At 42.5% G+C, this 16,059-nt stretch overlaps 1 protein-coding gene across 1 annotated transcript in view; it reads left to right on the plus strand.

Moving 5' to 3' along the window:
- The window catches only part of SCAF11 (SR-related CTD associated factor 11), a 160,619-nt gene that overhangs the window by 26,807 nt on the left and 117,753 nt on the right, over positions 1-16,059 (plus strand). The window contains exon 4 of the mRNA XM_073554244.1: positions 3,105-3,182. Within this exon, the coding sequence (XP_073410345.1) occupies positions 3,105-3,182 (78 nt within the window). The remainder of the gene's footprint in view (positions 1-3,104; positions 3,183-16,059) is intronic.

Genomic DNA, 16,059 nt, shown 5'->3' on the forward strand with positions numbered 1-16,059 from the left:
ATATGTCTTATATTCTAGGTTCTTCAAAATAGCCACCTTTTGCTTTGATTACTGCTTTGCACACTCTTGGCATTCTCTTGATGAGCTTCAAGAGGTAGTCACTGGAAATGGTCTTCCAACAGTCTTGAAGGCGTTCCCAGAGATGCTTAGCACTTGTTGGCCCTTTTGCCTTCACTCTGCAGTCCAGCTCATCCCAAACCATCTCGATTGGGTTCAGGTCTGGTGACTGTGGAGGCCAGGTCATCTGGTGTAGCACCCCATCACTCTCCTTCTTGGTCAAATAGCCCTTACACAGCCTGGAGGTGTGTTTGAGGTCATTGTCCTGTTGAAAAATAAAAGATGGTCCAACTAAACGCAAACCGAATGGAATAGCATGCCGCTGCAAGATGCTGTGGTAGCCATGCTGGTTCAGTATGCTTTCAATTTTGAATAAATCCCCAACAGTGTCACCAGCAAAGCACCCCCACACCATCACACCTCCTCCTTCATGCTTCACGGTGGGAACCAGGCATGTAGAGTCCATCCGTTCACCTTTTCTGCGTCGCACAAAGACATGGTGGTTGGAACCAAAGATCTCAAATTTGGACTCATCAGACCAAAGCACAGATTTCCACTGGTCTAATGTCCATTCCTTGTGTTCTTTAGCCCAAACAAGTCTCTTCTGCTTGTTGCCTGTCCTTAGCAGTGGTTTCCTAGCAGCTTTAATACCATGAAGACCTGCTGCACAAAGTCTCTTCTTAACAGTTGTTGTAGAGATGTGTCTGCTGCTAGAACTCTGTGTGGCATTGACCTGGTCTCTAATCTGAGCTGCTGTTAACCTGCGATTTCTGAGGCTGGTGACTCGGATGAACTTATCCTCTGCAGCAGAGGTGACTCTTGGTCTTCCTTTCCCGGGGTGGTCCTCAGGTGAGCCAGTTTCTTTGTAGCGCTTGATGTTTTTTGCCACTGCACTTGGGGACACTGTCAAAGTTTTCCAAATTTTTCGGACTGACTAACCTTCATTTCTTAAAGTAATGATGGCCACTCGTTTTCTTTACTCAGCTGCTTTTTTCTTGCCAGAATACAAGTTCTAACAGTCTATTCAGTAGGACTATCACCTGTGTATCCACCAGACTTCTGCACAACACAACTGATGGTCCCAACCTCATGTATAAGGCAAGAAATCCCACTTATTAAACCTGACAGGGCACACCTGTGATGTGAAAACCATTTCCGGTGACTACCTCTTGAAACTCATCAAGAGAATGCCAAGAGTGTGCAAAGCAGAAATCAAAGCAAAAGGTGACTACTTTGAAGAACCTAGAATATAAGACATACATTATTTTCAGTTGTTTAACACTTTTTTTTTTGTTAATTTATATAATTCCACATGTGTTAATTCATAGTTTTGATGCCTTCAGAGTGAATCTACAATTTTCATAGTCATGAAAATAAAAGAAAATGCTTTGAGAAGGTGTGTCCAAACTTTTGGTCTGTACTCTGTGTGTGTGTGTGTGTGTGTGTGTGTGTGTGTGTGTGTGTATGTGTGTATATGTATATATATATATATATATATATATATATGTGTGTATGTGTATATATATATATATATATATATATATATATATATATATATATACACACACATATACACACATATACACACACACTTTTCTCGGCTAAGACAAGGCCTAGATCCTCAGGCTACATTCACACTATGGGCGTAGCCAGAATCAAACTGGGGGGGGAGGGGTAGAACCTCATACTGTTCTGCAGAATTTCATACTGCACACCTCAGCTGCTGCAGAACCTCATACTGCACACCCCTACACTTGAAAATAAAGCCTGCACCTTAAGAAGATGTGGTGAATGCAGTCTATTTATTCCAACTATCAATTGATGTTGATGTGTTACTGAAGACGAGCAATGCCTGTCCTGGGCGTCCTTTTGGGCAGCTATGAGGTGTACCTGACTGGTGCTAAAAAAAAAAAAAAAGGGAGTGTTAGTCTGTGTGCTATCCGGCTTTCATTCTTTTTGGTACATTTATGATATGGATAGACAGATATGGATAAATGGATATATAGAGCAGATTTCTAATCTGCTTTTTCTATTGAAAACATTAGCTATGAGCTCAAAAACCTTTCAGGTGATGCCGTTTTTTAAAAAGCTGATCTGCTTTTGCAACTGAAAAACGTATACTCGAAAAATGCTGTGTGTGAATGTAGCCTTAGATCAGGAATAGAACAGTCATTTATAGGACATTTCATAACTTTCCCAAATTCCTATGAAAAAATATTCAGCACATTCTGCATTGAACTACTGTACCCAATTTATTATATATTTTAGGAGTCTGAGTCGGTCCATTCTATACCGACTCCACCAAAATGAGCTCCGACTCCACAGCCCTGGTGGGAATCATTGGGGACTAAAATTCGTAACCATGACCTAGTTTCCAAAATGATTTATATTGGCATGCTTGTATAAAAAAGCAAGTTCATGATTGAGGCGATATTAGTGTATTGGGATTGACCCTTTAATGTAGTTAGTAGTTGTGCTGAAAGGAATTTTTGTTTTAGTCAATCATGTTTGGATGGCCTTTCCTCCCTTCAGAATGCGTGTTATATAGTTTCTACATTATTGTATTAACCCACTATTCCTGGATCCTTGTCTCCCTGCACCTTTTGTCATAGTTGTTTTTGTAAAAAAAAAAAAACTAGTGTTTTAAAAGTAACTAAACTTAATTGATTTTTCATGTTTAGCAAACACTTGAATTGCCTGCTGATCAATAGAGGTCCAGAGTCTGAGACTCCCACTGTGATTGCTCATTATTCCTCTGAGAATGCACGTACACTGTCTGGAATACAGATTTAGTGGAAAGCATAGGCACTTGGGTCAATATCTGCAGTCAAACAGGAGCGGTGTGCTAGTGCCTGCTGAGGTTTGCACTTTTTGGAGGTCTAGTGTGTGATCACTGGACACGGAGACCCACTGAGTTGCAAGGTAATTCAAGTGCCAGCTAAATAAAAAAAAAAAAAATAATAATAATCAGAAAATCAAGACTACGATACTTTCTTATTATCTGCTATTTGCTTTGAAAATTACATTTTGCCTTGTCTGTTTTTCAGACATCATCATCTTGTCCTGTTGACCGTAAACCATTTCAAGCTATTTATAAAACAGACCCAGTTGGTTCACTGACAAAGGTAGGGTTTTTTTTCTATTAATTTTAAATGTTATGTGAATATATACTCCTCCTTGAAACTGCAACACCAAGAAGGAAAAGTCATGGAATTATGGAAATCACAATAGATAGACATGCTAATTGTATGAAAACGATGTACATATAGAAACTAACTTTTTCATCCATCTGGATTTTATTCCGTTTGAGTATGAGCATCATGGTAGAACCTTCCATGCAAGCTGCTCCCTGTAACACAAGCACAAAGTGGTGTAATGCTGTCTTGTAAGAAACTGTTCCCTTTGCACCGAGGCCTGTTTTCACCTTCATGACCAGGATAAATTTTACAATTCTGACGAGTGTCACTTTGTGCTAATAACTCTTTCATACTTCAACAAATCCCAGTGATTGAGATTTTTTTTTGTGACACATCGTACTTTGGTAGTGGTAAATTTATCTTGAATTTTTTGTTTATTTGTGAGAATATCGATTTTTTTTTTTTTTTTTTTTTTTTTTTTTTTTGCCAAAAATTGATAACTTTGCAATTTAGTCATGTTGTAAAAAATAATTTATAAATATTTCCCACATGTCTACTGTACGTCAGCATCATTTTTGTAGTGTGAGTGTGTGTATTTGTATATATTTGTTACAGTTTATCAGCAATTCTCCTTTTCTCTAGTCACCTTCCATGACCACAGCATTGTAGGAAGTCTCCCCTTCCTAATGGGGGACAGGAAACACGGAGGTTAAATACCCATCCCTACAACCACCAGTGTTTATGGGGGCATGAAGAAGTTTCCTGATGGTGCTGCCGTGGCCGGCGATCTGGAGCACCCGGGTTTACTCACTTAATGCCGGGCAGCTGAGGTCAGGGGCTCCACTCTCCTCCATGTGCTGCTCTCATCTCCATGGCCCCCATGAGACTCGGGACCTTTCCCGCCCTCCTGCGCCTCCTCAGGGGGGTAAAGTGGGGCAGTGATGTGCGGCTGGGGTCCTCCCTGCAGCTCTCGGGCGTAGTCCTCTCCACATGCTGGCAGAATCTAAATGCCGTGTGTACCGGAAGTGACGTTATGCCAAACTTCCGGTTCACTTCCGGGTGCGTTCCACGGTGAACACACGTGCTCTTGGTGGGTTTTTTGTTGGGGGCTCCGGAGATGCTGGCGTGTTGGGACGTTCCCTTCGGGGTTCCACCCGATGACCTGGGGGAGGAGGAGCACAAACATGAATGCTGGGACCTCGATTATTTAATCCTGGTCGGGGGATGCCTCCAGGTAGAACCTATTGTCTGTGTCTGTGTGACCACTGACGGACTAACCATGGATGGTGACAAACGTTGCTTTTCTGCTTCTGCAGAGCCCAGTGTCCACCCTCCTACTGTAAGTAGTGGATGAAGGTCCCTGGGTTATGTCTTCATGGGAGACTTGGTCCACCGTTCTCTCTGTTTAGGGAGACAGGGTGTCAGCCCCTAAGAAGGATAAAGTGCCCAGCCACAAGTGTGGTGTATGTGCTACCAAACTTCCCTCAGCATATAAGAAGAAGCTTTGCAAGCCCTTCACTGACTGTGTTGCGTACCGAACAGCCCTCCCTGTTGGACAGCATCCCTCAACAAACAAGAGGTTTAGTACTTTATGTCCACCTTTTCCTTGGTTTCAGTACTACAACCCCCTCCTAAGAAAAGGAAGATGGGGCACGTGTGGGGTCAGAATCACACTCCGGCGAAGTCCGTACCGCTGGTTCGTCTAATGTCCGAGAAATTCCGAGGAATCATCCTGGATTCAGAAAAAAGAGCATCCTTCTTGCCCAGAGATCGTAAATTCGATCTTTTTCAAAAGATTTCCAAGTTCAGAGATCAGAGGGCTCCTACCCTTGAGGGGCTCAATGTCTATCCTGGGATCGCTGACATCATGCATCCAGGCAGTGTCCTGGGCTCAAGCCCATACACGAGTCCTCCAGACTCATGTTCTCTCGTCTTGGAACAGGCATCAAAATTCTCTGACCAGGAGAGTTCCCCTTCCCGGTCATATGAAGTCTTACATTGCGTGGTGGCTAAACTCCAGGAACCTCCAGCGGGGGGTCAGCTGGCATCAGCTTCCCCTGAAAATATTTCAGACGCCAGTCAGAGGGGCTGGGGCGCTGTGGTAGAGAACCCACTTTCAGGGTTTATGGTCCCCAGACATCAGATCCAGTTCCTCAAATCTCAGAGAACGGATAGCAGTAGAGGATGCATTGAGAGCCGCATTTGCCCTTGTCCACGGTCATCATGTACTTGTTTGTTCCGACAATATGACCACAGTTGCCTACCTCCATCAGCAGGGAGGCACAAACTACATCAGACTGAAATCGATCGCTGCAAGAATTTTTTCTTGGGCAGAGAAAAGTCTTCTTTCCATTACAGCAGTCCATCTGAAGGGATCTGCCAATGTTCAGATGGACTTCTTCAGCAGAAAGGACGTCCATCCTGGGGAGTGGTTCCTCAATCAAGCAATCTTTCTGTCCCTTGTGACAATATGGGGGATTCCGGATGTGGATCTGTTTGCCAATGGCAAGAACGCGAAGGTTGAAGACTTTCTTCTCCCTGAATCCCGCAGACAGGGCATTGGGAATACATGCCTTTTCCCACCCTTGGAGGTTCAACTTGGCCTATGCCTTCCCACTGATCCCAATTCTGGGAAGGAAATTACAGAAGATACGGTCCGATCATGTCACCACGATAGTAATCGCTCCCGTGTGGCCAGGAAGAATTTGGTACAGCGCTTTGATGGACATGGCCCAGGAAGGTCCGCTACTTCTATCCCAGAAAGACTATCTCCTTCACCAGGGTTTCACAGATTGAACCTTGCGGCCTGGCTACTGAAGCCAGAATCCTAAGAGCTAAAGGGCTTTCAGATGAAGTGATACAAACTCTCCAGAAAAGTAGGAAGCCAGTGACCAACACCATTTATGGCAAGGTTTGGAAGAAATTCTCGTCCTGGTGTTCGAATATTCCTGATCCCTTTCATTCTAACATTGCTCAGATTTTGGATTTTCTTCAAAAGGGGCTTGATCTAGGTCTTACACCTAGTACCGTGTAGGTGCAGGTGTCAGCTTTTAGCTATTTCTTTGACCAGAACTTAGCTATTCAATGCTGGATAAAGCATTTCATGACCTCAGCAGCTAGAATCTGGCCTAGACTTCGCAGCTAGATTCCCCCTTGGGATTTAAATCTGGTGCTTAACACAGTTCAACCACAGATCCATTTGAACTTTTTGATCTGATTTTAAAAATCCTTACAATTAAACTGTTTTTCTGGTAGAAATTACTTCCGATAGATATGTAGAGCCTGCAGCTCTCCTATCAATGCAAGAGCCCTACTTACCAGTTACTGCAGATAGCATTATCCTCTGCTAGAGATCCCTCTTTTATGCCTAAGGTAGTCTCACTTTCATAGAGATCAGGATATTGTGCTATCCTCATTCTGCCCACATCCTTCTAATACAAAAGAGGCCTTTAACACCCTCGATGTTCGTAGGGTGGTTCTCTACTACCTCCAACAAACTGAAGGTTGGAGGATTTACCTAAACTTTATTCATTGAGCCCTCAGGATGGAATAAGGGCAAGAAGGTGGCTAAGAATACGATCGCCAATTGGATCAAACAAGCTGTCTCGAATACTCATCACAGAATCTATCTCCTGCATCACTGAAGGCTCATTCTTCACGTTCAATATCAGCAGAGAGAGGGGATTCATCTACTGAGCAGATATGCAGAGCCGCCTCCTGGTCCTTCTGTCCATACGTTTACCAGACACTACAGGCTAGATTTTAATAGGGATTTAACATTCAGCAGACTAGTTCTGCAGGCGATTGTCCCTCCCTAAGAAATTAGTTGTTGGTATTACTCCGATGCTGCTGTCGTCTAAGGTGACTAGAAAAAATAGAATTAGTCTTACCGGTAATTCGGTTTCTGGGAACCTTCCACGACCGCACCAATTTCCCTCCCTATCTGATATTCTTATCGTATGATTCCTGCACTTTGGTGGTAACTCTTCATGCTAGTGTCCAGAAAAACACTGGGGTTGTAGGAAGGGGAGGGTTATTTAACCTCTTTGTGTTTCCTGTCCCCCATTAGGGCGGGGGGGAGACACCGATGCTGTTGTCGTGGAAGGTTCCTAGAAACCGAATTACCGGTAAGACTAATTCTATTATTATTTTTTTTTATTTTTATTTTTTTTTTCAGTAAAATTTACGAAACTAGTTTTTTTGTTTAGGGACCACATTACATTTGAAGTTACTTTTGAGGGGGCCTATATAACAGAAAATACCCAAAAGTGACATTATTTTAAAAACGGCAGCTATCAAAGTGCTCAAAACCACATTCAAGACTTATTTACACTTTAGGAATTCAACAATGTGGAAGGAAAAATATGAACATTTTCATTGTTCCCACAAAAATGTTGATATAACCATAATTTTTGCATTTTTACAAGGGTAACAGGAGAAATGAACCAATTTGTTGTGAAATTTCTCCAAAGTAGATACCCCACTTGTGGTGAAAAACTACTGTTTGAGTGCACAGCATGGCTCAGAAGGGAAGGAGCGCCATTTGACTTTTTGAGGGTAAAATTGACTGGAATAGATGGCGGACACCATGTCGCATTTGCAGAGTTCCTAAACAGGGGAAAGCCCTAACAAGGGACCCCATTTGGAAACTCCACCCCTCAAGGAACTTCTCTAGAGATACCGTGAGCATCTCGTGCCCCCAGGTACTTCACAAAATTTTATAATGTTGAGCCGTGAAAATGGAAAATATAATAATAATAATCTTTATTTTTATATAGCGCTAACATATTCCGCAGCGCTTTACAGTTTGCACACATCATCATCACTGTCCCCGATGGGGCTCACAATCTAAAATATTTATTTTCCCAAATTTTTCATAATTGTAGCAGGAGAAAATACACCATACAATTTGTTGTGCAAATACTCCTGAGTACAAGATACCCATATGTTGTGGAAAACCACTGTATTGGCACACTGCAAGGCTCAGAAGCGAAGGAGCGCAATTTTGGTTGAAACAGATTGTGGATGCCATGTTACATTTGAAGAGCCCCTGACATGCCAGAACAGCAGAAACTCCCACAAGTGACCCTATTTTGGAAACTGCACCTCTTGAGGAATTCATCTGGCTGTGTACTGAGCATTTTTAACCCTCAGACAATTCACAGAATTGTATTACATTGGTCTGAGTCCATAGGAAATTACCATTTTTTTTTTCCACTAAAATGTTTCATTGGCCCCAAGTTTTCAATTTTCAAAAGGTATAATAGGAGTAAATGGCCCACAAAATATGCTACACAATTTCTCCTGAGTACATCAATACCTCATTTGTGGTTGAAAGCTATTTTTGAGGCACAGTGCAAATCTCAGAAGAGGAGTGCCATTTTGTAGTTGACATCTTGCTGGAATGGTTTGACGGTGCCATGTCACAGTAACCGAGATTCAGGTGTCAGAACAGTAGGAACACCCATAAGTAATTTTATCTTACAAACTACACCCCACAATGAATTCATCTAGGGGTGCAGTGATCATATTGACACCTCATGTGTGTCACAGAATTTTATACCATTAGGCAGTAAAAAAAAATAATCTTTTTATCACAAAAATGTTGTTTTGGCCCCAGATTTTACATTATTACATGGGGAAATGGGGAAAACGGGCACCAAAACAGGTAATGCAATTTTTGTTGAATGTAGCAATACCCCATATGTGGCTATACAGTACTGCTTAACCACACGATGCAACTGTGAGCAGAAGCAGTGCTATTTGACTCTTGGAGAACAAATTATTGTACAGTAGTTTGCTGAATCAATATACAGAGCCCCTAAGTGCCAGAAGAGCAGAATCATTCAAGTGACCCCATGTTGGAAATTGCACCCCTGTGGGAGTTTATCTACAGGTGCAGTGACTATTTTTACTCCACGAGAGTTTGCCAGAAACAAAGAGCATTGAATGCTGCTGAGTGAAAATTGTAAATCTGCCATTGTAGTACCAGCTTGTGCATTTGAGGACATGGACCTCGTAAATTAAGAGGACTGTCAGCGGTCTAGAAATGCCAAGCTTGAATGCAAAATGTGGTTTAGGCACACTATGGAGCTCAGAAGGGGGGGGGGGCAATTGGATTGGAAGAGCAGAGTTCGCTGAATTTCTTTTGGGGGGCAAGGAGCCATGATACTTTTCCAGAGCCTCTGTTCAATGGTTTCCTTTTTTTCAGATGTGCACAAAACTGTGGACATCGGCATCTTCTTCCAGGAAGAAAATGGCGGACACATGCGCAGTGCGCCCCCCCAGATCGGCCGGGACCTGGCAACAATAGGAGATTTCTCCTATTGGTTCATTTTGATCACTGTGATAGACACTGTCACAGTTATCAAAATAAAATAAATAGTAAATGAAACTCCCCTTTATCACCCCCTTAGTTAGGTAAAAATAATATAATACATTCCATTGGGGCTACGGTTTGGGCCGGGGTGTTGGGGTTAGGTTATGGTTGGGGTTAAGTTATGGTTGGGGTGTTGCGGTTAGAATTGTGATTAGGTTCAGGGGTAGGGCTGTTAGAATTGTAGGTAGAATTGGGGGGAGGTTCCCTCTGATTAGATACATCAGGGGGGTCTCCAAACGAGACATGGTGCCTGCCATTGATTACAGCCAATTTTGGGTTCAAAAAGTCAAATGGTGCTCTCTCTCTCTTCTTAGCCCTGCCATGCGCACAAAGTGGCTTTCCCCCACTTACAGGGTGTCTGTGTACTCAGGAGAAATTGCACAACAAATTTTGTTATCCATTTTCTCCAGATACCCTTGTGAAAAAAGTTTGGGTCTAAAGTAAATTTTTTGTGAAAAAAGTAAAATGTTTGTTTTTTCTTTCCACACTGCTTTAGTTCTTGTGAAGCACCAGAAGTGTTAATAAACATCTTGAATGTGGTTTTAGCACCTTGAGGTGTGCTTTTTTTTTTTTTTGTCATATTGACCCCTCCCAACTCACTTCAAATGTGAGGTGGTCCCTAAGAAGAATGGTTTTGTAAATTTCGTTGGAAAAATGAGAAATCGCTGGTCAACTTTTAACCCTTATAACTTCCTAACAAAAAAAAAAATTGTTTCCAAAATTGTGCTGATGTAAAGTAGACATGTGGGAATTGTTAGTGACTATTTTGTGCGATATGACTCTGATTTAAGGACACACAAATTTGAAAACTGCAAAATTTTCTAAATGTTTGCCAAATTTCCATTTTTGTTTCATAAACACAATTTATATCAAATAAATTTTACCACTAACATAAAGTACAATATGTCATGAAAAAAAGTCTCAGAATCAGTGGGATACGTTGAAGCGTTCCAGAGCTATAACTTCATAAAGTGACAGTAGTCAGAATTGTATAAATTGGCTTGGTCATTAAGTATAAAATTTGCTCTGTCACTAAGGTGTTAGCTGTGTGATGAAAAAGCATAGTTTTTTGCCATTAATTTTTTCTAGTTTTTATGTTCACTGAAGGGGTTAACTAGTGGGATTGTTTTGTCAGGTCGTTACGGAAGCTGCTAAATGAAACTAAGTTTTTGTGCTTTATTTGCTTATTTTTTTTTTTTTGCTTTTACATAAATGTATTTATTGGATTAAAATTTGTGATTTGGTATATGTTTTTTTTTTTTTACCTTGTCCCTGCACTAATCTAATATAGAGCATTGGATCAGTGCACCACACACTGGGAGGAGGCTTGTCAGCGCATGCTCTGAGCAGGAACTTACAGGCCACCGTACCTGGATGACCCGCTGCCCTCTTTCACCCCAGAGGCAGAATGGAGAATATCAGCACAACGCGATCGCAATAGTGTTCTACCAATTAGAGCAGAGGGAGCTGCCTCCCTCTCTTATGCCGATTGATGTGGCTCTCACTATTGGCAGCGGCATCAGAGGGGTTAAATGCCGTGATTGTCGCTAGTACAGATCATGGGCTTTGCAGGGAGTCGGCTCTCTTATAGCGCTGATGCCCGTGCTGTCGTCACGTCGTATATGTATGACTGTTTGCAGTAACCCCCCCCTCCTTGAGCACAGTACGTGTACTAATGTCGTGTAGGGGTTAAACAAATGGTCATACCACTGTTCTCACAACCAAATAAATGTAACGCTGAGCTTTCAGAGTACAGTGGGTACAGAAAGTATTCAGACACCTTTAAATTTCTCACTTTGTTTCATTGCATTCATTTGGTAAATTCAAAAAAGTTAATTTTTTTCCTCATTAATGTGCACTCTGCATCCCCATGTTGACTGCAAAAATATCTACATTTGTCTTTTTTTCAAATTTATTAAAGGAAAAACTGAAATATCACATGGTCATAAGTATTCAGACCCTTTGCTCAGTATTGAGTAGAAGCACCTTTTTGAGCTAGTACAGCCATGAAGCGTCTTGGGAATGGTGCAACAAGTTTTTCACACCTGGATATGGGGATCCTCTGCCATTCTTCCTTGCAGATCCTCTCCAGTTCCATCAGGTTGGATGGTGAATGTTGGTGGACAGCCATTTTCAGTTCTCTCCAGAGATGCTCAATTGGGTATAGGTCAGGGCTCTGGCTGGTCCAGTCAAGAATGGTCACAGAGTTGTTCTGAAGCCACCACTTTATTTTAGCTGTGTGCTTAGGGTAATTGTCTTGTAAGTCTGAGGTCCAGAGCACTCTGGAAGAGGTTTTCATCCAGGATATCTCTGTACTTGACTGCATTCATGTTTCCTTCAATTGCAACCAGGCATCCTGTCCCTGCAGCTGAAAAATGCCCCCATAGCATGATGTTGCCACCACCATGTTTTACTGTTGGGATTGTATTGGGCAGGTGATGAGCAGTGTCTGGTTTTCTCCACACATACCACTTAGAATTATCACCAAAAAGTTCTATCTTCATCTCATCAGACCGGAGAATCCTATTTCTCATAGTCTGGGAGTACTTCATGTGTGGTGGTGTTGTGTGTTTTTTTTTTTTTTTTTAGAAAACTCTGTGGGCTTTCATATGTCTGGCACTGAGGTGAAGCTTCCGTTGGGCCACCCTGCCCGATTGGTGGAGGGCTGCAGTGATAGTTGACTTTGTGGAACTTTCTCCCATCTCCCTATTGCATGTGTAGAGCTCAGCCACAGTGATCTTAGGGTTCTTCTTTACCTCTCTCACAAAGGCTCTTCTCCCATGATTGCTCGGTTTGGCTGGACAGCCAGGTCTAGGAAGAGTTCTGGAGGTCCGAAACTTCTTCCATTTAAGGATTATGGAGACCACTGTGCTCTTAGGAACCTTGAGTACTGCAGAAATTCTTTTGTAACCTTGACCAGATCTGTGCCTTGCCACAATTCTGTCTCTGAGCTCCTTGGCCAGTTCCTTTGACCTCATGTGAGCTTTGAGGTCTTATATAGACAGGTGTGTGCCTTTACAAATCAAGTCCTAGCAGTTTAATTAAACACAGCTGGGCTCCAGTGAAGGAGTAGAACCATCTCAAGGAGGATCACAAGGAAATGGACAGCATGTGACTTAATTTATGAGTGTCTGAGCAAATGGTCTGAATACTTATGACCATATGAGATTTCAGTTTTTCTTTTTTAACCCCTTCCCATCCTGTGATGCAGTGTAGGTGTCATGAAAACCCTGTGCCAATCCGACCTGTGATGCAGCATATGCGTCATGGTGGGATTGCGTTCCTGCGGGTTGGGTGACCGGGGTCACTGAAAGGTCACCTGACCCGCAGGTACTGGAGGACTTGTACTTCACCCCAGGGGGGTGGCTTTGCCCCCTCCATGGCTACGATCGCTCTGATTGGCTATTTCACTTTCAACAGCCAATCAGAGCAATTGTAATATTTCACCAATGAAACTTGGTGAAATATTACAATTCAGCCATAGCCGATGCTGCAATATCATCGGCCATGGCTGGAGACTGCCATCAGTCTTTCCTCCCCATCGTCCTGCCCTCCATCCTGTCCTCCGCTACCCCTGCAGTCCGATCCCACTGCCTCCCCCCAAGTCCCTCCGTCTTCCCCATGGGCGCCGCCATCTTCCGGCCGGCAGATTCATTCATTCCAGGTACATTTTGATCACTGTGATAGGGTCTGTCACAGTGATTAAAATTCCTTTTGGATAAAAATTTGGGCTTACTGTGCGCTGCTGAGACCACGATAAAATCACCACATGAGTCTAGTCAGACTATATGTCACCCCTTGAAGAAGTGGCTTTTCACTTTGAAACGCGTTGGGAATAAAGAGTTAAAAAGATTCTCATGTGGTGATTTTATCGTGGTCTCAGCAGCGCACAGTAAGCCCAAATTTTTTTCCAAAAGGAATTATATTGGCGGTCATGGTTGTGAACCTCGGGCGTGCAGCAGGCTGACATTGATTTACATGCGTTTATTCGTTCGTGTAAAGGTGAGTAGATTCCATTTGAATTTATTCATCTTCCACCCAGATAAGACCCTATTGCGCTCCTTCCTTTTCAGTTTTTATCCTACAGTGATTAAAATAAAATAGTAAATTAACCCCCCCCTATCACCCCCATAGGTAGGAAAAGTAATGAAATAAAGAAAATATATTTATTTTTATTTTTCCACTAGGGTTGTGGTTGGAATTAAAGTTGGGGTTGGAATTACGGTTGCGGTTAGGGGAGTGTTGGGGTTAGGTTTGGGATTAGGGTTAGGCTTGTGGTTATGGTTAGGGTTGGGATTAGGTTTAGGGGTGTGTTGGGGTTAGGCTTGGCATTAGAATTGAGGGGTTTCCACTGTTTCGGCACATCAGGGGCTCTCCAAACTCGACATGGTGCCACCATTGATTCCAGCCAATTTTCCGTTCAAAAAGTCAAACGGTGCGCCTTCCCTTCCGAGCCCCGACGTGTGCCCAAACATTGGTTTACCCCAACTTATGGGGTATCAGCGTACTTAGGAATAATTGCACAACAACTTTGGGGGTCTAATTTCTCCGGTTACCCTTGGGAAAATGAAAAAAAATTAGGGGGCTAAAAAAATTATTTTTGTGGAAAAAAGATTTTTTAATTTCACGGCTCTGAGTTATAAACTTCTGTGAAGCACTTGGGGGTTCAAAGTGCCCACCACACATCTAGATAAGTTCCTTGGGGGGTCTAGTTTCCAAAATGGGGTCACTTGTGGTGGTTTCTACTGTTTAGGCACATCAGGGGCTCTGCAAACGTAACATGACGCCCGCAGACCATTCCATCAAAGTCTGCATTTCAAAACGTCACTACTTCCATTCCGAGCTCCGACGTGTGCCCAAACAGTGGTTCCCCCCCACATATGGGGTATCAGCGTACTCGGGAGAAACTGGACAACAACTTTTAATGTCCAATTTCTCCTGTTACCCTTGTGAAAATAAAATATTGCTGGGTAAAAAAATCATTTTTTGTGGAAAAAAAATGGTTTTTATTATCACGGCTCTGCGTTATAAACTTCTGTGAAGCACTTGGGGGTTCAAAGTGCTCACCACACATCTTGATAAGTTCCCTGGGGGGTCTTGTTTCCAAAATAGGGTCACTTGTAAGGGAGCTTCAATTTGTTTTTGTTTTTTTTCACACTTTAATCAAAAACATTGTTATTGTGACAATCACAATTTCCCAGCAATACATATTACATTCTTGTATAACATAACATTGTTATAATCATACGTGTATTGTATCATGGTATAACCTTAATTTTATTGTAAACCAATTAACAAAACTCCGCCCCCCCACACACACACACCAATTAAACGCTTCCCCCAAAAGGAGCTCCAATGTTTAGGCATACGGGGGCTCTCCATACGCGACATGGTGTCCGCTAACGATTGAAAAGTCAAATGGCGCTCCTTCCCTTCCGAGCCCTGCCGTGCGCCCAAACAGTGGTTTATGAGCACATAAGAGGTATCGGTGTACTCAGGAGAAATTGCCCAACAAACTTTAGGATCCATTTTATCCTGTTGCCCATGTGAAAATTAAAAAATTGAGGCTAAATGAAAATGTTTATGAAAAAAAAAAAAAAAAAAGTACTTTTTAATTTTTAGCGATCAATTTGTGAAGCACCAGGGGGTTCAAAGTGCTCACTATGCATCTAGATAAATTCCTTAGGGGGTCTAGTTTCCAAAATGGGGTCATTTGTGGGGGAGCTCCAAAGTTTAGGCACACAGGGGCTCTCCAAACGCGACATGGTGTTCGCTAATGATTGGAGCTAATTTTCCATTCAAAAAGTCAAATGGCGCTCCTTCCCTTCTGAGCCTGGCCGTGCGCCCAAACAGTGGTTCCCTCCCACATATGGAGTTTCAACGTACTCAGGACAAATTGGAAAACAACTTTTGGGGTCCACTTTCTCCTTTTACCCTTGGGAAAATAAAAAATGTTGCTAAAAGATCATTTTTGTGACTAAAAAGTTAAATGTTCATTTTTTCCTTCCATGTTGTTTTTTTGTCAAGATGGGGTGCAGAGTGTACATTAATGAGAAAAAAAATGAACTTTTTTGAATTTACCAAATGGCTGCAATGAAACAGAGTGAAAAATTTAAAGGGTCTGAATACTTTCCGTACCCACTGTAGATGGAATGAAGACTGGAGGGGTCCAGCTACTGTATATTATGCCACCGGTGCCACAACATAATCCTGAGAGTAAGCCTGATGTAATGGCTCATGAAGGTCTATTCATGATCTTGCTCACATGTTCTCTAGATAAACTTCCAGCAAATACTACTTCTAAGAGATAATTGAGACTCATTGCTGAAGACGATAGAGCTTCATTCCAGCCTCCATTACTTTTTGAGCCTCGTATCTCCATCTGGAGACCATGTGTGCAACGTAATTGGTTCTGCTCCCAGGACTATGGTGTTGGGTGCCATAGTCCTCTTAACCCCTTCATGACCAATGACGCCACATAGGCGT

The sequence above is a fragment of the Dendrobates tinctorius genome, unplaced genomic scaffold, assembly GCF_039654945.1.
Source record: "Dendrobates tinctorius isolate UK_male_01 unplaced genomic scaffold, ASM3965494v1 ptg000209l, whole genome shotgun sequence".
Classification (NCBI taxonomy): Eukaryota; Metazoa; Chordata; class Amphibia; order Anura; family Dendrobatidae; genus Dendrobates; species Dendrobates tinctorius.